This window comes from Macaca mulatta, chromosome 6 (genome assembly GCF_049350105.2).
Source record: "Macaca mulatta isolate MMU2019108-1 chromosome 6, T2T-MMU8v2.0, whole genome shotgun sequence".
In the NCBI taxonomy this organism is placed as follows: Eukaryota; Metazoa; Chordata; class Mammalia; order Primates; family Cercopithecidae; genus Macaca; species Macaca mulatta.
The window spans coordinates 69839018-69862063 of record NC_133411.1 but is presented as its reverse complement, the minus strand read 5'-3'; the positions used below and the strand labels follow the sequence as shown (position 1 = coordinate 69862063).

The 23046-nt window shown below is 42.1% G+C and overlaps 1 protein-coding gene across 1 annotated transcript; it reads right to left on the bottom strand.

The window, feature by feature from the left end:
- Positions 1-1801: 1801 nt before the first annotated feature.
- LOC144341233 (uncharacterized) lies at positions 1802-10660 on the bottom strand. The gene is made up of 3 exons (XM_078004336.1): positions 10433-10660; positions 8737-8822; positions 1802-3249 (listed from the first exon to the last, which is right to left on the bottom strand). Exons 1-3 carry the CDS (start codon positions 10513-10515, stop codon positions 3104-3106), a joined length of 315 nt encoding a protein of 104 aa, XP_077860462.1. The 5' UTR covers positions 10516-10660; the 3' UTR covers positions 1802-3103.
- Positions 10661-23046: the final 12386 nt, after the last annotated feature.

Sequence of the window (23046 nt, the reverse complement as noted above, 5' to 3'; positions counted from 1 at the left end):
TCCAACTTGGTTCCATTTTCCCCCTCACTTTCAGGCACCCCAATCAGACGTAGATTTGGTCTTTTTACATAATCCCATACTTCTTGCAGGCTTTATTCATTTCTTTTTCTTCTTTGTTCTTTTGGTTTCTCTTCTCGCTTCATTTCATTCATTTGATCCTCAATCGCTGATACTCTTTCTTCCAGTTGATCGAGTCGGTTACTGAAGCTTGTGCATTTGTCACGTATTTCTCGTGTCATGGTTTTCATCTCTTTCATTTCGTTTAGGACCTTCTCTGCATTAATTACTCTAGCCATCAATTCTTCCACTTTTTTTTCAAGATTTTTAGTTTCTTTGCGCTGGGTACGTAATTCCTCCTTTAGCTCTGAGAAATTTGATGGACTGAAGCCTTCTTCTCTCATCCCGTCAAAGTCAATCTCCGTCCAGCTTTGATCCGTTGCTGGCGATGAGCTGCGCTCCTTTGCCGGGGGAGACGCGCTCTTATTTTTTGAATTTCCAGCTTTTCTGCCCTGCTTTTTCCCCATCTTTGTGTTTTTATCTGCCTCTGGTCTTTGATGATGGTGATGTACTGATGGGGTTTTGGTGTAGGTGTCCTTCCTGTTTGATAGTTTTCCTTCTAATAGTCAGGACCCTCAGCTGTAGGTCTATTGGAGATTGCTTGAGGTCCACTCCAGACCCTGTTTGCCTGGGTATCAGCAGCAGAGGCTGCAGAAGATAGAATATTTCTGAACAGCGAGTGTACCTGTCTGATTCTTGCTTTGGAAGCTTCCTCTCAGGGGTGTACTCCTCCCTGTGAGGTGTGGGGTGTCAGACTGCCCCTAGTGGGGGATGTCTCCCAGTTAGGCTACTCAGGGGTCAGGGACCCACTTGAGCAGGGAGTCTGTCCCTTCTCAGATCTCAACCTCCGTGTTGGGAGATCCACTGCTCTCTTCAAAGCTGTCAGACAGAGTCGTTTGAGTCTGCAGAGTTTTCTGCTGTGTTTGTTTACTTTACTGTGCCCTGTCCCCAGAGGTGGAGACTACAGAGACAGGCAGGTTTCCTTGAGCTGCTGTGAGCTCCACCCAGTTCGAGCTTCCCAGCAGCTTTGTTTACCTACTTAAGCCTCAGCAATGGCGGGCGCCCCTCCCCCAGCTCGCTGCTGCCTTGCCAGTAGATCACAGACTGCTGCGCTAGCAATGAGGGAGGCTCCGTGGGTGTGGGACCCTCCCGGCCAGGTGTGGGATATGATCTCCTGGTGTGCCTGTTTGCTTAAAGCGCAGTATTGGGGTGGGAGTTACCCGATTTTCCAGGTGTTGTGTGTCTCAGTTCCCCTGGCTAGGAAAAGGGACTCCCTTCCCCCTTGCGCTTCCCAGGTGAGGCAATGCCTCGCCCTGCTTCAGCTCTCGCTGGTCGGGCTGCAGCAGCTGACCAGCACGGATCGTCCGGCACTCCCCAGTGAGATGAACCCAGTACCTCAGCTGAAAATGCAGAAATCACTGGTCTTCTGTGTCGCTCGCGCTGGGAGTTGGAGACTGGAGCTGCTCCTATTCGGCCATCTTGCTCCGCCCCCCTAACCTTTTATTCTTAAACCGTCAATTGATTGGGATTTCAGGAATAAGTAAAGACAAGGCACATGATCAGTAAGACCAACACTTGCTCTGGAAACTGATTCTTTTTAGCATGAAGTACACAAATTCCTCTCAAATGATGCCTGGCAGAGCACCTATTTTATGATATTAACTTTTTGTTTACATTCACAACTAAAATAAGTAAGATCTTTGATTTAATTCCAAAGATGAAAAAATTAGAACTGTTGCCTGCCTAGAGATTAGATAGAAGTGTTGTGAATGAGGAGGCCACACTGAGGAGTCAAGTTGGGAGTAGGTATTCAAGTTAGAAGAGGTGACTTAAAGACCTCGGTAACATGCAGGCAAAGCATGGGAGGAATCGAACATAGTAGTATCACTGGGGTGGCATTTCTGGGACAGGACATATAGAAAATAGAAGGAATTAGGGAGGAGTGCATATTTCAGGTAAGCTATTGAAGCCCATAATTTATTAAATTATAAAGACATTTCAAAATAGTATCGTTGTCTCTTAGATATATTTGTGTTTCCGACTTTTAAAATTCTTGTAGGTAGAATATTGAATGGAATATATAAATACTGGTTTTATTTCATTTTTCTACTTTCATGTATTTAATGGTATAAATTAGATATCAAAGATCACTTGCCTAGCCAAGAAAGGGCGATAGGTGGGGATGGAAATAACTTTGTGGATGCCCTATTAACCTCTCCCAATTCACCTGAGTTAAGTAAATGGAGAGTAAAAATAAACAGTAATGTGATTGAATAATAATAACAAATGCATATGGAACAGCCAGAGAATCATCTGTACTAGACTCCTCATCATGATATGCAGTCGAAACCAGAGTCTAAGTAACTGTCGTAGGAGAAGCAAGGCAGAGCCTGGCTGGTAGAGTGGAACAGATGAACCAAAGGGCTGCTTGAAACAGATAGTCAACGAATTAACCATAAGCTCATCGATCTGTTGTGACACAAATATGACCCTCGGCAGTTAACCCTCATCACACTTACTCTTGGTTTGAGTCTTCGAGCAGAGGTGAGATGCTAACTAAGACCTTCCAGAGGCAATGAAAGTGAAATCAGAGTGAAACCTTTGCCACCACTGGCTCACCAAAACGAGCATCAGTTCTTCTGAAAGCTGAAATTTCTACCAAGCAAGAGACACAGCCTCAGATGGAATATTCCTGCATTGTTTTCATGCTTCTAATTTAAGTTGCAACCATTTTCCACCCCATATACCCTGCATATTCCAGCAGAGGGGCGTACCATGGCTATCTTGGGACATTGGTGTTAAAATGCCATTTAAAAAGGAAGCATGGCTTCAGGAGTGGCAACAAACAAGAAGCCACAGAAAGCAAGCATCAGGAAGACCTGAAGGTTGAGCAGGAACATGGAGCCGGGAGCAGTCCAGACTTAAACATTCCTTCTGAGCTTGGCAGTACTGCTTGTGAGCTTTGCACTGGTGTTCCTTTGATTGGGCTCTTCTGATGGGACATTACTATGGCTCCAAGGTGACAATGCTGGGAAAAGTCAAACTGCTAGAGATGCCAGGAATGGTAGGAGCTTCTGATGTCCTGTTCATATTGCTTGGCCTTCACCACTCCCTTGCACAGCAGCAGCTTTCTTTTGCAGGCGCCTGCAACTGCCATTGAGCATTCACAGGTTGGGAACTTTCTCAGCCCACCTGGAAAAGACCAGAAGTGAAGACCCCTAGAAACAGCCCTCATGAATGACAGAGGAAAGCAGGTAGATAAATATTCCAATTTCCTCACCCTTTGGGGTGGGACAACTCTGAGGTGGGTTCCGTGCAGCCTCCTAGAGGCTCCTGGTTACAAGTATATTACCTTGATACAAAAACACTGATCATCTCATGTTTACCCAAAGCCATAATGGACAACTCAGCATTTCTGATGAGTAAAAACGGGGAAATAAATGAATCTTACCAAATCAGTACACATTGTTTCAACTATAGGCTTCATGGTGGCTGGGGGTGGGAGAGAGAAAGAGAAAGTGGACGTGGGAAGGAAGTGGCAAAAGTGGGAGAATTTGGTGCTTGAAAGGCCAAAAATTCCTTGATACAATGGCAGATGGCAAATTGGGTCCATTTCAGCTATCTGATTTGCATTATTCAAATGGATTTTGACCTCAAATCACCACTCAGTTGGTCACAAACTCCTATTTCTGACCACCTGGGTCCTCTCCAGTCCTATGGATTCAACCTTGGGGTCCCTGCATCCTTGACCCCCACACTGCCTGTCCTGAGTTCATTATGCTCACTCCTGCCTCAGCTGGGATGTCATCTACACTGTTCTTTGCCATGAAGTCTGGCCCATCTTTTAAGACCCAAAGCAAATCCTCCCTCTTGTTTAATATCTTCTGTGGGTGCTCCAGCTCTCTCAAGCTTCCTCTCTGCTGAGCTACCAGGCAGCCCATGAGGATCCACACCACAGAGTTTAACCCTGGATGTTGCCCTATTTTGCGTGACTCTCTTTATCACAATTGTATTGATAGTCTTTAAATTTTTTTAAATTTTTTAATTGAAATACAATTGTACTATTATTCATGGGGTACATAGTATAGTGATGGTTTGATCATATAATGTATAGTGATCAGATCAGAGTAATTAGCATATCTATCATCTCAAACATTTATCGTTTCTTTGTGTTGGGGACATTCGATATCCTCCTTTTAGCTATTAGAAACCATCTAATATATTATTGTTAACTATAGTCATCCTACAGTGCTATGGAACCCTGAAACTTACTCTTCCTATCTATAATTTTGTGTCCTTTAAATAAGTCTCTCCCTATCCCTTCCTCCCTCCACTCTTCCCAGCCCCTAGCATCCTCTGTTCTACTTTTCACTTGTATGAGATCAACTTTTTTCAGTTTCCACATATGAGTGAGAACATGCAGTGTTTAACTTTCTGTTCCTGGCTTATTTCACTTAACATAATGTCTTCCAGTTCCATCCATGTTGCTGTGAATGACAGGATTTCATTCTTTTTTTTTTTTTTGAGACGGAGTCTTGCTCTGTCGCCCAGGCTGGAGTGCAGTGGCACGATCTCAGCTCACTGCAAGCTCTTCCTCCCGGGTTCATGCCATTCTTCTGCCTCAGCCTCCCAAGTAGCTGGGACTACAGGCGCCCGCCACCACACCTGGCTAATTTTTTGTATTTTTAGTAGAGATGGGGTTTCACTGTGTTAGCCAGGATGGTCTCGATTTTCTGACCTTGTGATCTGCCTGTCTCGGCCTCCCAAAGTGCATTCCTTTTTTTTTTTTTTTAAATAGCTGAAGAGTATTCCATTGTGTATTTATCCCACAGTTTTTTATACATTCATCTGTTATTGGACACCTAGGTTGATAGTTTTTTAGAAGTAAAAGAATGCTCAGTGGTTCTTGCCAAGACTTTAGGATTTGAGAAGAGATTTGAACTCTCTGCTGTGTCCCAAGGTGATCTTCAAGAGACAGCAGAGTTTCAAAGGCCAGGGCCACCTTTTCAAAATGACTTTAGACAATAACAAAAATAGCTGCTGTTGAGTGGGCGCCTGCTATGTGCCCACTTGCTAAGCACACTTTACTATTGTATCTCATTTAATCTTTACAAAATACTGCAAAGTGGGTATTAGTGCCCCCATTTTAAAGATACAGAAACTGAGAGTCAGGAACTTGCTCAAGTCCACACATTACTAAGTGTCTGGGACTCAAACACAGGTTACAAATGTAAATGGTTCTACTAGAGTCTAAACTTTCCTGTAAAGAATCTCCTAGAACAATTTCAAGGTAGTTTCTCTGTGTATAAATGTATTGAATTAAACAGGCAATTAAAAGCCTGAAGCTAAAATAGTGTAGAATTAGTGAAAGTTAAAAACAAAAAGCCAATGGAAACCCACTAAATATAAGCTCTTCTCACTGTCCAGCAAATTTCTGAGACAAGCCTGGGGCAGGCCACACTGGACAGCAGTAAGTGCCGTGGAGAAAAATGAAGCTGAGCGGAAGAATGGGGGTGTTAGGGTAGGTTGGGATGGTAGCAATTTTATGTAGGTGATCCAGGAAGGCCTCAGTAAGAGGGCCACATTGGAACAAAGCCTTGTGGAAGGAGGTGAGGGAGGTAGCCACGCTGATATCTGGGATAGGGTGTTCTAGACAGGGCAACAGCAAGAACAAAAGCCCTGGGTCAGGACTGTGCCATGCGTATTTTGGGAACAGCCAGAAAGACAGAATGGCTGGAATGGAGACATCCAAGTAAAGAGCCAGAGGAGATGAGGTTAGAGAGGATATGGAGGCTCAGATTGTGTTGGGCCTTGTGGGTTTTGTGCAGAATATACATCCTTCTCTAGAAGGTTTTCTGGACATTTAGGATTTCTTTGTTCCTCCTTCCCCTCATATGTTGGGATGTCGTGAAGTGGACTCAGGAAGCCTGTCCTTGGCCACATTTCACAACCAACAAGTAGGCTGATTATAGTGTTAGAGTCTATCTCAGATTTGGTACCCCAGAACCAGATCCTGATTCAGGGATTTGAATACCAGTAATTAACTGGGGAGATGAAGAAGGCAATGTAGGGGACTGGGGAAGGGAAGAGGAGAGGGAAGACAGCCAATAAAGGGTGCACCATCAATCCAGTTATCATCCGGGGCAATGGAAACTTTACCCTGGGTGCCAGTGTAGGACATTGGCCTCAGCATTATCCCATCCAAGGAATGAGGAAGTTGGGATATTTATACATCAATCCCTGCTAGTTGGTCGAAGGCTGTTTCTGGGAGGGCAATGATTCTCTAGCATTTCCAGTCTGCTGCAGTGGTGGACAAAATGCTTCAGTGACAGTGTCCCAGGGTACCAAGGAGACCCCTCAGAAAAAGGGAGGTCAGTCCTGGCAGTTGAAAATCAGCTGGTTTCATGCCCTAAGTTGGTAAGGATGGGCCTATGTGTGGGCACCAACAGTTAATAGCCTCTCTCTAATGCTTTTGAACCTTATCTCTTTGGCTCTTACTAAGAAGGGAGAAACAACCACCTGAAAACATAGGGTGGAGTTCTCAGAGACTGTAAAGAAAAACTTGAGATGAACATATAGATCACCCACATCTACCTTTGTTTTCAGAAAAAGATAGCTAACCTATAAAACATAAGTTTCAAACCCCAATTTTTTAAAAGGAAGGAGAAAGAATATTTATTGCTAATTACTATTGTCAGGGTGAAGGTTATTTCTTGGCAAATAGTACAGGGAGCTTTTGCAAAGATGCTCGTTAATATCATCTGTGATTCATGGAAACCTAGTCTGACAGATGAGTAACCCTGTGATTCCTACTGTCAGGGATACTAACTACAGTGATTGGTGGGGGGAGCATTTCTTCCTACCACAAACTCTACTCTGCTCACCTCAGTCCAGGATGTCCCCTCTTATAAAGAGATGCTCATTGTAACACAGAAAGAAGAGTGATGATAAGTTCCTCCTCCTCCAGCATGCCCTATGTGCCAAACATTATGCCTCAAGATGGGTTATATGGTCTTTGGGAGAGCTGAATAGACTTTGCAAAGGGGGGTTCCCATGTGCATAAATAAATTGCTGGTATTCTGAAACCTTGGGATGGTTGGTATGGCCAACATGCTAAGAATGACTTTTACATTTTTGAATGGCTGGAGAAAAATCCAAAAAAAGAGTAGTAATTCAGAACACCTGAAAAGTGTATGATATTCAAAATGCAGTTTTCATACATGAAGTTTCATTAGAACCAGCCCTCAAGCTCATCTGTTTACAAATTGTCTATGGCTGCTTTTGCTTTATAACTGCAGAGTTGAGTAGTTACAACAGAGACCTCATGGACTACAATGCCTAGAATATTTACTATATGGTTCTTTATAGGAAAGTTTGCTGACCTGTGCAATAAAGAATAGTTTTGTTGAGGATCTCTTCCCCCAGATAAGTATCTAGCACAGAGAATGAGGAACCAAACAACCACAGTTAGGGTAAATCCACTTTAGAGGATTACTGGTAAGCAACGGAATACAGACCAGACCTTGGTCCTGAAACAGACCCACACTTGTGGCAGTTGGAACAGTTTTATCTTTTTACTGATCCCTGTAGTTCTTAAGCTAAGAGGTTTCTCTGGAAGTAGGCAGAAGCAGAGGGAGTAGGAGACCTATTCAGGCTTTCAGCTGAAAGCACTTTGTAGAAGTTACCATCATCCTATCTTCCCATATTCCTACTTCTTCTAAAGCTAAGACACTGCATAAGTAAGGTTGTTGGAATTCAGCTTTTTACCAGTCCTAAAACTCATCACTCAATAATCTAAATCTTGTAAATGAAATCAAAAGCCTGATGAAGCCAGGCTATTCAAGGATATTGCAGAGCTCTGTAGGAGGCCTGCCTAGTAACTGTGAGCACATTGGTACGGAAGTTAGGTCACTAAATTTAAATTCCAGTTCAGCCACTTGCTAGCTATGTAACACTGGGCATGTTCATTAATCCCTCCGTTATCTACCTTCTCCATCTGTAAAATGAAAATCATGATAATATCTCCCTCACAGGGATTCTCTGGGGGGTTAGTAACATGTGCCCCAAAAGCAGCCTAGCATGATACCTGACTTGCAGAATGGGCTCAAAGAATATTAGCTATTGTTAGCGTTTCAAAATCGGAATTGGGGAATTTTAGATGACATATTGCAAGATCTTCACGCAAATGGTATTCATAATGAAGCACACTTCACCAGCACTTTCTGACTCACCGAAATGGCATCTATTTGGCCTCAATAGCTAAGTGTCCCTCCCTCATGTTGCTCACACTTGTGGTACTCATATTTGCTACTTACTACGATGCCCATGAATTTAACTAGGTAAGATGACACATTCCTCAAGTGAATCATAGTGTTTAGGACCAGAGCTAATTTTAATCATACTGTATAACCAGGTTCTAACACACAAATTTGAACATAACTGACGTTGGGTGAATTAAAATTGATATATTGTTACAAGTCACTTCTAACTTAATTGCTCAACAGTAATTCCCAGGTATAAAGTTCTTGCCAAGAGAGCCAACATTTAACTTGTGCAAATACTTATTGAGAATTTACTATATACCATATACATATACTGTATTTTGTAGTATACACATATACTACATTTGTGTCTGAATACAAAGATGAATAAACCAGTCCTTGAACTCATGGAACTCACAGTCTAGTGCGCAGTCAGTAGAACACAGGAATTTTCTGTAGATCTGTTCAGACCCCAGGCTCTGGCCTGGCCAGGTTGTAGAAGACCTATAGATACAAGGGTATAAGGTATTGGTTAAGTTAAAAGGGCTATCTTTGAAAAAGTAGGCTTGCCACAACCCACTAGAATGAAGTCCAGGAACTGTTAAAACAATATATCTCCTAAAATCAAGGAACTTGATTGATCATTCAGAAATCAATAAGTCCTGTGTTCCTAGAGCTGTGGTTTTCTCAGCAGGTCAGAGAAGGCTGTCTTGGGACTGGGTGGCATTTGCAGGGATTCTCAGCCTGAGCTGTGGGTGCTTGGTGGGAGTTGGCTCTGGGTGTCCGTTCTCAATAATCAGTAAATATAGTTTTTGCAGCACTTTTTCCAAGGCCAATCTCTGCTGTCTTCACCATGGTGTTACCATGATGTTGCTGGGCTGTGTGGTGCAGGTGCAGTGTGGCCCCATCATGGAGCTTTCCATAAGAAAGCACAAGTGTCCAATAGTCCACACAGCCAGGAGTCTGTCTCAAAGCAGTATAATGTTTGAATAGTCTGTCTGCAGGAAGTTGTTAATTGCATTAATCTCAACAAGATCTAACAGTTGTACCAATTTGCTTGAGAACTAGAAATCTAAATTTTAAGAAAAGACGTGTGCGTTTGCTTAAACATAACATTTTATCTTTAAATCAGTTATAAATCTGCTATTATAAGCTACACATAGATGTTTCAGTGACAAAGACAATAGTAAAAGTAGAGAAGGTCAGGGCAAAGAATCTTGCATGAGAAATTACCATTTAGAAATGTGGAAGTGTATGTGTGTGTGTGGTGTAAAAATATGTGTGATCAACAGCAATATCAATCAGAATACTGAGGAAAAGCCGTCCTCTCCTGAAGCAATATTCTTCATTTATAGCAGAGTCAGCATATATTTATTTCTCCAAGACAAAAAATACAGGCATGTACAAGTCCTGTGGAATTACTAAGGACTTGGCTTCTGTTTTGAGGTGTGCAGACCACCAGTCTGAAGCTCCAGGTGCCCAGCTGTAATGTGAAGTCAAAGTCACGGGCACTGCCGTGAGATGTACTCATGGTCTGTCAATTGTCGGGTGTTTATGATAACGTGCATGAGAGGATAAGAACAAGAGAGGTGGGAGGAGTTGTGGAGAAGCCTCAGAAGCAGCTAAAGCAAATTCAGGCAAAATAGTGCCAACAATCGATTTAATGAACGACAATTTGCTTAAAATGACATCTAATATTTAGGGACACATTTCCTGTTCTACAGATGTTATCAAAGTATAAACATAATGCAAGAATAATACTTAAGGGACTCAAAACATCACACAAATTGCTTGATGAAAAGTGGCAAAATAGTCTGTTGTTACTGTCTGCTGCTTGGCGGAGTTCTTCTTTTGTTGAATATTAGAATAAAGTGACATCAGTTTGTCATTTAGCAAATGGTCCTCTGCTTTCTAAAGCATCCAGCAGATGGTCTAGGTGATAAAGTGCAGCCCTAGCGTGTTAGTGTTTTGCTAGCAGCCTCTACCCTGCACTGCTGCAATCACTCACTCCTCTCCACCAGGCGACCTCACCGTCTTGTCATTCCTCAGTGTCTCACACCCCAGGTCACATGCATCACCGTCAAGCCACACAGCTCTGAAGTTAAATTACCCACCTTCTTAATGTCAGCTCCTTCAACGGCTTTTCCTTCCCATTCTTCATGTGCCCCCTCGCTCTTTGCAACGTTGGTCCCTCCATGTGCCTGCACTAAATTAAAAGCTTCAGGTCCTGGATTTTTTGCAAAAAACTTTGAGTTTTGTTCTGAAAAGCATGCCCCACCCCCCTCTTTCTCTCTAATCCTAGAGTAAAATCATATAAAATTTGAGGAGCAGGTTAAGAACCCTCTGGCTGCCCTAAAAAGTCAAAAGAAAGGGACTGTGCACCAATGTGTTTAAAACTGACCAGAACTCTCAAGATTGCTGGTAGGACTTTGTACTTCTTCCTCCCAGGTGCAGGATGTAAACATGGGGTTTCAAGCAGATGAGACTGTTTACAGTTGGCTGGGATAGGAGTGGCCCTGCGTTGTTAGTATGTAGTGTCAAACAGTTGACCTCTTCTGAAATGTAGATATTTTTGTTGACATACATTGCTGCATTTTAAAAATTAATCTACTAGTTGTAATTTTTTTTCCCATCATTAATCTACAAACTAGTTAATTCTGGATACAAACCAAGAGTTGACTGCACTACAGAGACCAGAAAAGGCATTACTCACCCAAGGAAGGGGAGGGAATGGTGACCCCCAAAAGATGAAGCTGCCAAGACCTGTGGAATTTCTACTCATTTTTCAGAGAGAGAACTGATGCCTGTGTGCATTTAGGTACACAATCGTGAAATACAAGTATGTGCCTCTCAACTCTGAAGTGTATTTGAGTGACTTCTGAATAACATGTAGTTTGTTGGCATAAATACATATTTAAATTATACTGATATGTAAAAGTAAGATGCAACTGTGTTATGGTTTATTTCAGAATTATTATAGGTGAAGAGTAGAATACTAAGATCTCATAACTTATCTCCTTGCAGCTTGTGCTGAGTGACAAGTTTCAGGGATATAGGAGGCTGCAGCAAAGATCTTTTTGAAACTTAAAATTTCCATAAGGCTTGATAGTTTCAAGTGCTCCATATAAAGCTTAATTTCTAGGATTCTGAGGACTATATTTTAATGATTTCTTGATCCTGTCAAACAGAAAAAAACTAGAAGTATTTCATCAGAAATGGGAATTAAAGATAAATAGGAATTTATATTTTTACTTTATGGGCATAATAGTTATGAATTTTATTCCACATGTTCAGCTGTGCAATAAACATAACATGTCTTTAGTTTTCTAATTCTGAATTTGAGCCCTCATCCTACTCCTCTGAGAAAATTCCATCCCCATTGGAGCTCCCTCCTTCCTTCTCAGTGGACATTTAAGACCCCATGGGTCCCAGGCAGTGTGGAACATCAGCGAAGGTCTTCTGGTCCTTAGTCTATACTGGCCACCTAAGTATTCCATAAATAGTTGTCATCTAGCTAATGTATTCCTTGTCTAAACCTCATAGCCTCTTAAAGGCAAATAGCTTATCTGCTTCTGTGTTAAGCACTTGAATCCTTGTCATGTTTGGGATTAATATGGGAAGTATTCCTCCAGAGATCTTTCTATCTTTCTGGAGCTGTGGGAAAGAGCTAAGTGTGTGTATCTGATACTGATAGAACCTGCAAATTGTCATGCCATCTTCCTTTTAGTTTGATAAATCTCTCTTCACCTTGTGTTCTTGAAGTTTTGTGTCAGTTATAATTGCATTCACCATCAAGTAATAGAAAACAACTATATGCAAGTAATAGGTTTATTTGCTTAATGCAACGAGAAGTTGAGGGGTTGAGCCAATCAGGGCTAGTATGGTGGATAAATGGCATGATCAAAAACCCAGGCTCTGTTAACCTTCCTGTTCTGCTTTCCTTACTGTTGCTTTTATCTTCAGGATTTCAAAATAGCTGCCATACCTCCAGGCATCACATGCAACATTTGAGGAAAAAATAGAAAGGCCAATAGCTGTGTATCAAGTGCCAGAGTCTGAATTGGTTTGTTCAAGCAAATATATCACATTTTGAATAATAATAATATTTTTATATTAATAATAAAAGGATGTTTTAGATAACAGTTGCAATTAGGGTCATCACCTGGTTAAGTGAACAATAGTCCACAGTCTTTCTTCATGTTCTGTTAGACTTCCAAGGGCCAAAGTGTGGGGATATGTTGGGTACCGCCACTTCTGCCTCTTTCAAGTTTTAAATGGTGGTATTAATCTCTGCACCTTTCCCAGGGATGCAGTATTACTTCTGGTTTACTATCTTGGTAGGAAGGAGAAGTTTCAAGGGCTTCCCCTTAGCCCTTCAGTATTATGGCCTTCATGTCATGGATAAGAGAACCTAGGTAGAGTTTTTCATAGTTGACAAATACGCCTTCCCTAATTATGCACTTAAGACGTGGAAAAATAACCACAGTGTGGGGCCCACAAGTGGGTCAGATTGGAGCTTAGACTCCATCTGTCACCTGACTGCTGCAAGGCCTCACTTACAGGGACATGGTGGCATTTTGAGTCACCAAGAATTAGCATCAGATACTGCTAGCTAGTATCTAGCAGTCCCTAAAAGGTCTGGGTATTGACTTTTCCCTGTGAGTAATCACTCTGGCAAATGGCAGCAATCTTTCGGGGGAAGGCTTGTATGAAGATTTATGGTATATATTTGTGGTAATAGCACAGAGTCCTTCAAGGGGATCTAACTTTTCCTTCAATCAAGGGGCTGTGGGTTTGTGAGCTGAATTAGCTATGTGATCTGGGAGTAAGGCTGTGGCTCACCATTTTGGCATCACAATCAAGATTTTGGGTGCCAGACTTAGATTTTTTTCCAGTTACATAGCTCAAGCAATAATCTAATGGACTTCTCACCTATTTCCTTCCTCGGGACATTGTGATAACTAGCTATCTCCAAAGATCTCTGTGGGTCAGAACATTCTGAGTACTATTGTGTCCCTGCAGCCCTTTATGGAAGATGGACCCAATTTGTCTTTGGCAATTGCTACTCCAGGATCTCATCATCCCTATTGAAATCAAGGAACTCATCTCAGTGATGGCATCTACACAGTCCTACCTGGCCTACAGAACAGAAACCATACAGCTTTTCAATGATGTGGATGCTCCCTTTACTAATTTATTTCTCATTGTTAGTGAAGAAAGTGCTTCCTTGGCCTTCTTGTGGAATACAGTTGGGAGTAGGTATGCATGATAAATGCTACCTAACATTCTTATCTCCTGAAGTGTTTGAATTCCGTCTTCTACATCATGCTAGGGCAGCTCTGGCATCTCAATATTATCAACTGTAGGGCACTGCTGAACCGATATTTCGGTTGACCAATGAAGCAAGGTGTTATACCTACTTTCAGCACAAAAACATACGTTACAAATCTGGAATCTTTAGCAAATTCAGTCATATCAATGAATTTAACCTGTCCTAGTGAGGTAGGCCATCCTTCTGGTCAAACATCCTTGTAATGCATACCCACACATGTTTTTTAATACATTCCCATATATGATTGAACATTATTGTAATTATTTTTATATGCAAACTATTTCTTCATGGGTCACAGTGTGGATCTGTACCTCTGGAACATGCTGAGATTTAACCCCAGTTGTGGCTCTAATGACAACTGAGGGGGTCCGTGGTGGGTCTTGAAGAGAATGAGGATCCCTTTTCAAGGTGTCTGCCTCAAGTGAAGTTAGCACATGATTTTAAGCAAAGAAAGGCCAGTTTTCTCAAACACCAGAGGGCAAGCTACTTCCACTGATAAGGGTGGCTCAAGGAACTTGGGAGTTCAGGATTGTCAGTTTCATCTGGGTCCAACCAGATATCCCTATTCCAAGTTCCATGTCCCATCTTTCTCATTAGATTCCCTGACTTTCACGAGATACTTGATGAGACTATGAATTATTGTTGTAATTAAGAAATATGAACAACTAAATTTTGTTTGCCATTCAGCACTGTTGGTCCCATGGCTTCAAGGATTATATCATGAAGGCTTTCTAGTTCTCAGATTGTAACTTGAACTGGGGCTTAAAGAATCTGAGCTTGTTGTTTTCTTTCTGTAACTGCTCAAGCACACTTAAAAATATTCTTCCTGCACCACAGTCCTTGTAGTCATCATTGCTGCCATTGTGATCAAATGTAGCAGCCAGCTGAGCTCCCAAGGCACTTGTTTTAATTGGCACTCCATCCCAGTCAACCACAGGTGTTAATTTAACTGGTTATGATTTCACTTCATGCTGCATTTTACTTAACATTCCATTTCCCTTGGCAAGGAGCTCACTACTACACTCAAGTCTGAGGACATGACCAAATAAATACCCGCATCCCATCTTTTCTGGCCTATATGTTGGAACTTTTCCTAGAACCAATTTTATATCCATCAGGGTCTAATCATGAGACAGAAAACATACAGTAATTTGAATAATGAAAGTTCAATATAAAGAATTACCAAGAGGGGATTGGAGAAATGAGGGTCTATTTAATAAGAGGTAAAAAGAATGCTAAGGAATACAAGGGTAACATATATGAAGTACTACTATTTCTAGAGCTGGGATACAGTGCCCCAGAGAGAGGCACCCCTTCCCCATAAAGCTGATATCCAGACTTCATTGGTGAGGGCAGAGCTCAGGTTCATTGAATGGTATAGAAGTTCACTGAGGCACTGTGCCTCAGAACTCATGGCAAAGCTACTCTGCAGGATTCTGGGCTAAATCCTCTAAGGGGAGATGCCTACACCACATCACTTATAGGGAAATAGTCTCTGAAATAGCTGGGGAAGCATTTAATGGGAAGGTACTAGCACCAGATTTGCCTGATTCCAAAGGTGGTACTGCTTGCACAACATTCTGAGAAGTAATTACTGTGGAGCAAAGCAAAAAGAAGTCTAAAAGCAGGTGATAGGTGTAGGTTTAGACAGTGTAAGGGTAGGCTAAAGTGTTGTAACTAATGCACCCTCAAATAGGTAATGGCTCAAACACAATAGATATTCACATCCCACACCTCAGAGCAAACTGGGTTCTCCCCATCAGCTAAAGCTTTCCTATATTGGGTGATTTGGGGACCAAGACACTCCATCTATGGCTCCCTTACTCTCCAAGGCCTTATTATTGTCTTTATGTAACCAATGGAAGAAGAAAGAGAGAACAGAGAAAGTGCACCTGTTTTTATGTATTTGGCCTGGAAGAGACACATGGCATTCACATATTCTGATGGGGAGAACTAGTTACATGGCCACAGCTGTATGCAAGCATCCTGGAACAAGCAGCCACTTTCCACTTACAACTTTGGGAAGCATATGTTTTGAATAGCCCAATCTCTGTCACAGGAGGCAGGAGGCAGATCAGGAAGCATACATACTGTCACTGTCACAATGCTTGACCTTGTTTCTGGGGTTTAGAAAGAAAACTGGTTTAGGGGTAAGGACTGGTGAGATGGGCCCCAGTCTGGCCCAGCAAAGCATACAGCAAAGTATCTGGGTGCATGCACACACATACTTACACAGAGAGAGAGAGAAAGACAGAAACTCTAGGAAGAAGTATATATATACACACATACACACACACACACACATAACATCAGTATATATGTAAATTTTTAGTATATATGTAAATTTTCTGTCATTTCAAAAACTTTATGATATAGTATTTTTTATTTTGAATTTTAAATTGGATGGGGAAGTGAGGGAATTACATGCTATTTAGAGTGCTTAAGGCCTCTAAAAATTCCTAGGTCTGTTCCTAATGATGGTTTATCAAGAGAGACCCAGCCATGAAGATCAAGACAGGGGCTTGGTTCCTGAAATAGGAGTAGGAGGCAAGATCTTGGTCTCAGGAAGAGGGCAGAGGCCAAGCCACCAGCATGGACTGGGCTTAAAACTTGGGGATTAGCAGCAAGATGGGCTTATGTCATTGGGCTCTGTGCGTTCTACCTGGACTTCCCATGTCTGATGGGAAGGGACCAGCTTGTTTCACAGCCTGAGATTGCCTGGTGTTTCTTAGGGGAGTGGTTTGAAGACTCAGCTGAGAGTAGAAGGAGATGGGGAACCAGGAGCTGGGTAGGGGTACAGGCCACAGGAATACCCTTTCAATGGTTAAAAGATGAAATAATGTGAAAGCCAAGGAAGGAAGTGTGATATGGACTTGGGGAGGAGACAGACTGGTTGTCAGTCATTAAAAGTTTCTACTGTTACTTTTGATATACATTTTACCATTCTAGGGTGAACTCAGTTGCAAATTGTTAATAGCAATAAAACACTGTTTTCTTTGTTGAAGGCCATTTCTCTGTGCCTGTTGGCCACTTCCCTCCAACATTATAACAGTGGAGAAATGATCAGTACAGTAGGAATGAGAGAGAAAGAAGATCTGTGTAAAGGACAAGAAAGGAAAAGGAATTTCTTCCCGAGTAAGAATACACCCAGAAGGAGCCAGGCAGAGCAAGATGGCAGAATAGAAAGCTCCACTGATCATCCCCACAGCAAGGACACCAAGTTAACAACTACCTACGTGAAAAATTACCTTCATAAGAACCAAAAATCAGGTGAGCCCTCATAGTACCTGGTTTTAAGTTCATATCATTGAAAGAGGCACTGAAATGGTAGAAAACACAGTCCTGAATCTCTGATACCGCCCCCTCCCCCCTCCCACTCAGCAGTGACAGAGTGGTTCAGAGAACATCTCTGGACGTTAGCAGAGGGGGAGCAAAGCAATCGTGAGGCACTGAAGTTAGTGCAGCCCTGTTACAGCAGAAAGGAAAACTGGACCAAACTCAGCTGATGCCCACCCATGGGGGGAGCATTTAAACCAGCCCTAGCAGGAAGGGAATTGTGGATCCCAGCGGTCAGAATTTCATTTCCCACAAACCTTGCCACCAAGGGCTAAAGTACTCTGGGTCTTTAAGTAAACTTGAAAGCAGTCTGGCCCACAAGGACTGTAACTCTTAAGTAAGTCCTAGTGCTGAACTAGGCCCAGAGACAGTAGAATGGGGGGTGGTGGGGGCAATCTATTGAGACACCAGCTTGGGTGGCTAAGGGAATGCTGGCATTACCCCTCCCCTAACCCCAGGCTGCACAGCTTGTGACTCCAAAAGAGGCCCCTTCCTTCTGGTTGAGGAGACAAGAGGGAATAGTGGGGAGGACTTTGTCCTGCATCTTGGATACCAGCTCAGCCACAGCAGGATAGGGCACTGGTCAGAGTCATGAGGCCCCCGTTCCAGGACCTAGCTCATGGATGACATTTCTAGACACACCCTGAGCCAGAAGGAAATGTGCTGCCTTGAAGGAAAGGACCCAGTCCTGGCAACATCCATCACTTGCTAACTGAAGAACCCTTGGCTCCTGAATAGCCAGCAGCGATACCCAGGTACTATGTTGAAGGCCTTGGGTGAGCCTCTGAGACTTGCTGGCTTCAGGTGAGACTCAGCACATTACCAGCTTTGGTGACTATGGGGTGAAACTTCTTATGCTTGAGAAAAGTACAAGGAAAAGTAAAGGCAACTTTGCCTTACACCTTAGGTACCAACACAAGCACAGGGGAGTAGAGTACTAAGTAGTTTTTTGGGGTCCCTGATTCCAGGATTGGCTCTTAGATGGCATTTCTGGACCTGCCCTGGACCAGAGGGGAGTCACTGCCCTGAAGGGTGAGTCCCAGGCTAGGTAGCATTCACCACAAGCTGACTGAAGAGCCCTTGGGCCTTAAGGGAACATCAGCGGTAGTCTGGCAGTACTCCCTGTGGCCTGTGGCGGTGGTGGCTATGGGGTGAGGCTCCTCTGCCTTTGGAAAGAGGAGGGAAGAGTGGGAAGGACTGTGTCTTGTGGTTTGAGTGCCAGCTCAGCTACAATACAATAGAATACCAGGTACACCTCTTTTTTATTTTTTAATTATACTTTAAGTTCTGGGGTACACGTGCAGAATGTGCAGTTTTGTTACATAGGTATACACGTGCCATGGTGGTTTGCTGAATCCATCAATCCGTCACCTACATTAGGTATTTGTCCTAATACTCTCCCTCCCCTAGACCCCCACCCCAAGACAGGCCCCGGTGTGTGATATTCCCCTCCCTGTGTCCATGTGTTCTCATTGTTCAACTCCCACTTATGAGTGAGAACATGTGGTGTTTGGTTTTCTGTTCTTGTGTTAGTTTGCTAAGAATGATGGTTTCTGGCTTTATCATGTCCTGCAAAGGACATGAACTCATCCTTTTTTATGGCTGCGTAGTATTCCATGGTGTATATCGCCACATTTTCTTTTTTTTATGTTTTTTTTTATTATACTTTAAGTTCTAGGGTACATGTGCACAATGTGCAGGTTTGTTACATATGTATACATGTGCCATGTTGGTGTGCTTCACCCATTAACTCATCATTTACATTAGGTATTTCTCCTAATGCTATCCCTCCCCCATTCCCCCATTCCATGACAGGCCCCAATGTGTAACGTTCCCCACCCTGTGTCCAAGTGTTCTCATTGTTCAATTCCCACCTGTGAGTGAGAACATGCGGTGTTTGGTTTTCTGTCTTTGTGATAGTTTGCTGAGAATGATGGTTTCCAGCTTCATCCATGTCCCTACAAAGAACATGAACTCATCCTTTTTTATGACTGCATAGTATTCCATGGTGTATATGTGCCACATTTTCTTAATCCAGTCTATCATTGATGGACATTTGGGTTGGTTCCAAGTCTTTGCTATTGTGAATAGTGCTGCCATAAACATACGTGTGCATGTGTCTTTATAGCAGCATGTTTTATAATCCTTTGGGTATATACCCAGTAATGGGATGGCTGGGTCAAATGGTACTTCTAGTTCTAGATCCTTGAGGAATCACCACACTGTCTTCCACAATGGTTGAACTAGTTTACAATCCCACCAACAGTGTAAAAGTGTTCCTATTTCTCCACATCCTATCCAGCACCTGTTGTTTCCTGATTTTTTAATGATTGCCATTCTAACTGGTGTGAGATGGTATCTCATTGTGGTTTTGGTTTGCATTTCTCTAATGACCAGTGATGATGAGCATTTTTTCATGTGTCTGTTGGCTGCATAAATTTCTTCTTTTGAGAGGTGTCTGTTCATATCCTTTGCCCACTTTTTGATGGGGTTGTTTTTATTTTTATTTTTTGTAAATTTGTTTAAGTTCTTTGTAGGTTCTGGATATTAGCCCTTTGTCAAATGGATAGATTGCAAAAATTTTCTCCCATTCTGTAGGTTGCCTGTTCACTATTTTGCAGTGCAGAAGCTCTTTAGTTTAATTAGATCCCATTTGTCAGTTCTGGCTTTTGTTGCCATTGCTTTTGGGACACCAGGTACATGTCTAAGATTTTTGACTGTAGACCCTGACTTCCAGACAGCACTCTGGACCCACCCAGAGCTTACAGGACTTTGCTGCCATGAAGGGAAGAATGCAAGCCTGGCTGGCTTTGCCACCTGCCAATTGGAGAGTCCTAGGGCCTGGAGCAAACAAAGGCAATAGCCAGGCAGTGGTTATAGCAGGCCTTGGGTGAGTCCCAGTGCTGTGCTGGCTTCAGGTCTGACCCAGCACAGTCATAGTGCTGATGGCCATAGGGGTGCTTGTGTTACTCCACCCCCAGCTTCAGGTGGCTTAGAAAAAAGGAGACCTCATTTATTTAAGAGAAAGTAAGGGAAGAGAACAAGAGTCTGGTAATCCAGAGAATTCTCCAGATCTTGTCTAAGACCACCAAGGAGGTGCCTCTATGAGTCTGCAAGAACCACAGCATTACTGGACTTGGGGTTCCACCTAAGGCAAACACAGCTTAGATCACAACGCCCAAGTGTTTTCAAATACCTGGAAAGCCTTCCCAAGAGATCTGGGTACAAACAATTCCAGACAGTGACGACTACACTGAATACTTAACTCTTCAATGCCTAGATACTGAAGAACATCACAAGCATCAACACTATCCAGGGAAAACATGACCTCCCCAAATGAATTAAATAAGGTGCCAGTGACTAATCGTGTAGAAACAGAGATATGTGACCTTTCAGAATTCAAAATATCTGTGTTGAGGAAACACATACTACCCAAAGCATAGGACTTCCAGTACTATGTTGAATAGCAGTGGTAACAGTGAGCATCCTTGTCGTGTTCCAGATCTTAAAGGAAAAGCTTTCAATTTTTCCCCGTTTGATATGATACTAGCTGTAGGTCTGTCATATATGGGTTTTATTACAGATTTGATGTAATCCCTATCAAAATACTAATGGCATTCTTCACAGAAGTAGAAAAAAAATCCTAAAATTCATATGGAACCATAAAAGACCTAGAATAGCTGAAACTATCCTGAGCAAAAAGAACAGAATGGGAGGAATCACACTACCTGACTTCAAATTATACTACAGAGCTATAGTAACCAAAACAGCATGGCATTAGGCATAAAAACAGACACATATATCAACAGAACAGTATAGAGAACCCTGGAACAAAAGCACACACCTACAGTGAATCCATTTTCGATAAAAGTGCCAAGAGCATTAACTGGGGAAAAGACAGTCTCTTCAATAAATGGTACTTGGAAAACTGGATATCCACATGCAGAAGAATGAAACTAGACCTCTATCTCTTGACATGTAGAAAACTCAAATCAAAATGGATTGAAGACTTAAAGCTAAGACTTCAAACTATGAAACTTCTACAATAAACATTGTGGAAAATCTCCAGGACATTGGTCTAGACAAAAATTTCTGATAGTTATCATAGGCTGGCAAGGGCAGTAGAGGACTGGTGGGGAGGTGGGGATGCTTAATAGGTGCAAAAAGATAAAAATAATGAATAAGACCTAATTAATAGCACAACAGGGCAACTACAGTCAATAATAACTGAAACATACATTTAAAAATAACTAAAAGAATGTAAATGGATTGTTTATAATGCAAAGGATAAATGCTTGAGGGGTTGGATACTCCAGTTTCCGTGATGTCATTGTTTCTCATTACATGCCTGTATCAAAATATCTCATGTACTCTGTAAATATATACAACTAGTATGTACCCACAAAAATTTTAAAAAAGATTAAAAAAAAGAATACTCCCAAGCAGTTCTGAGCCATCAGGTCTTTCTCCAATGCTGCAGCATGGTTACCTTTACCTTCACTCTGGGTTAAAGGAGCAGCTTCTAGTTGGCCACTGGTGAGACTATAGCATCCCAGAGTGGCCTGGGAGATCTGGCCACAGCTTACTTTTCACTCTGGGTCCTTTAGTGTGACCACAGCTTCACCCTCTTGGTAGCCCCAAACTCCTAGGGATGTGCAATCCCTTTGCTCAGCTCTTTTTCCACAGGCTGCACTCCCCTGGCAGTTGTGCAAATTTGGAGCTGGCTATGCAGTCTGAATTCTGCCACTCTAGGAAAATGCAGACACAGTTTAGGGATAGCTGCTCAGACCTCAGCATATTGTTTTGTACCATACATGTGCGGCATTGCTTTGGAACCATAGTTTTAATCCCAAACTTGACAATTATGTCACAGTCTATAAAATATTTATACGTTTTTCTAAATATATATTATGTACTATACAGTCTATAAAATATTTACATGAGATGATTGTTCTAAAGATACTGTATTCTGAATTTTATATCTACATCACTGCATACTGAACTGGGCATCAGGAGTACTGCGTTGTGGTTCTGGCTTTTGACAACAAGCCTATGTGACCTTAGGCAAGTCCATTCACTTCTCTCATTTTCTCACATGTAAAATCAGGAGGTGGAACCAGGGGATATCCAAGATCCCTTTCAACTGTAACACTGTGTGTGTGGTTCATTTCCTCTAGGCAGGTACAAGACTGGCAGGACTCAACCTGTAGCAATCCTTGAGCACTCGTCAAAGACACCCTTGTTAGTGTTTCATCATAGAATGTAAAGGAGCACCCTGCCAAGTGGAAGAAGAGCACCCCAGTGTGAATGGGAGCCAGACCGCTGAAATGCAGTGGAAAAGGAAGTCAGGAATATAAACAGTCTTAGAGGTAAACAACGGCTAAGAATCTGGGCTTTGGAGAAGGGCATATCTGGGGGTGATCCTGGCTTTGCTGCTATTTTGTGATCTTGGGCAATTAGTTAAAACCTCTGAACCTTGGAGTCCTTATATGCAAAATGAGATTAATACTAGGTACCCTTGAATATTGTTCTGAGTACTCATTTTCCTGGAAATATAAGGTGTATTTTACATTAGATATGGCATATGATGAGGGCTCAGTAAATATTAACTATTATTTTTGTTCTGAAGATACTGTATTCTGAATTTTATTTCTACATCACTGCATACAGAATGGGGCATCAGAATTGTGTTGTGGTTCTGGTTTTTGACTAAATTTACTAAAATTACTAAATATTTAATATTTATTGATTTATCAAAAAGTCATTTGTCAAGAGACTGCAAATCTCTTTCAAATATTCCCTCAGAGATGCCTATCAAATTCTCCCCAAAGAAACTCTTTTGGATCCCAACATATTTAAAAATGTATTCCCTTACCTGGTAATTTGTTGTCATACAAAATAGATCATCATTGTGGAGAAAACGGCAGGAACTTTGTGGAGTAGGTTATTAGGCCATATTATCTGAATATAATTTTATCATTAGCCAGTATATTAACTTGTTTAATTGCAAGCTCTAGGAAGATTTGAACCACACAGTCAATGAGGATATTTTTAAATGTT

Bases quoted from the DNA above. Each gene is read 5' to 3' on its own strand.
- LOC144341233 (XM_078004336.1), bottom strand. From the start codon at position 10,515: ATGGAGGGACCAACGTTGCAAAGAGCGAGGGGGCACATGAAGAATGGG. The intron at 8,823-10,432 runs GTGGGTAATTTA...TTGTATCTATAG, and splicing joins AAGGAGCTGACATTAAGAAG to GTCTTCTACAACCTGGCCAG. The intron at 3,250-8,736 runs GTGAGTTCCATG...GGTCTTTTCCAG, and splicing joins TACTGACTGCGCACTAGACT to GTGGGCTGAGAAAGTTCCCA.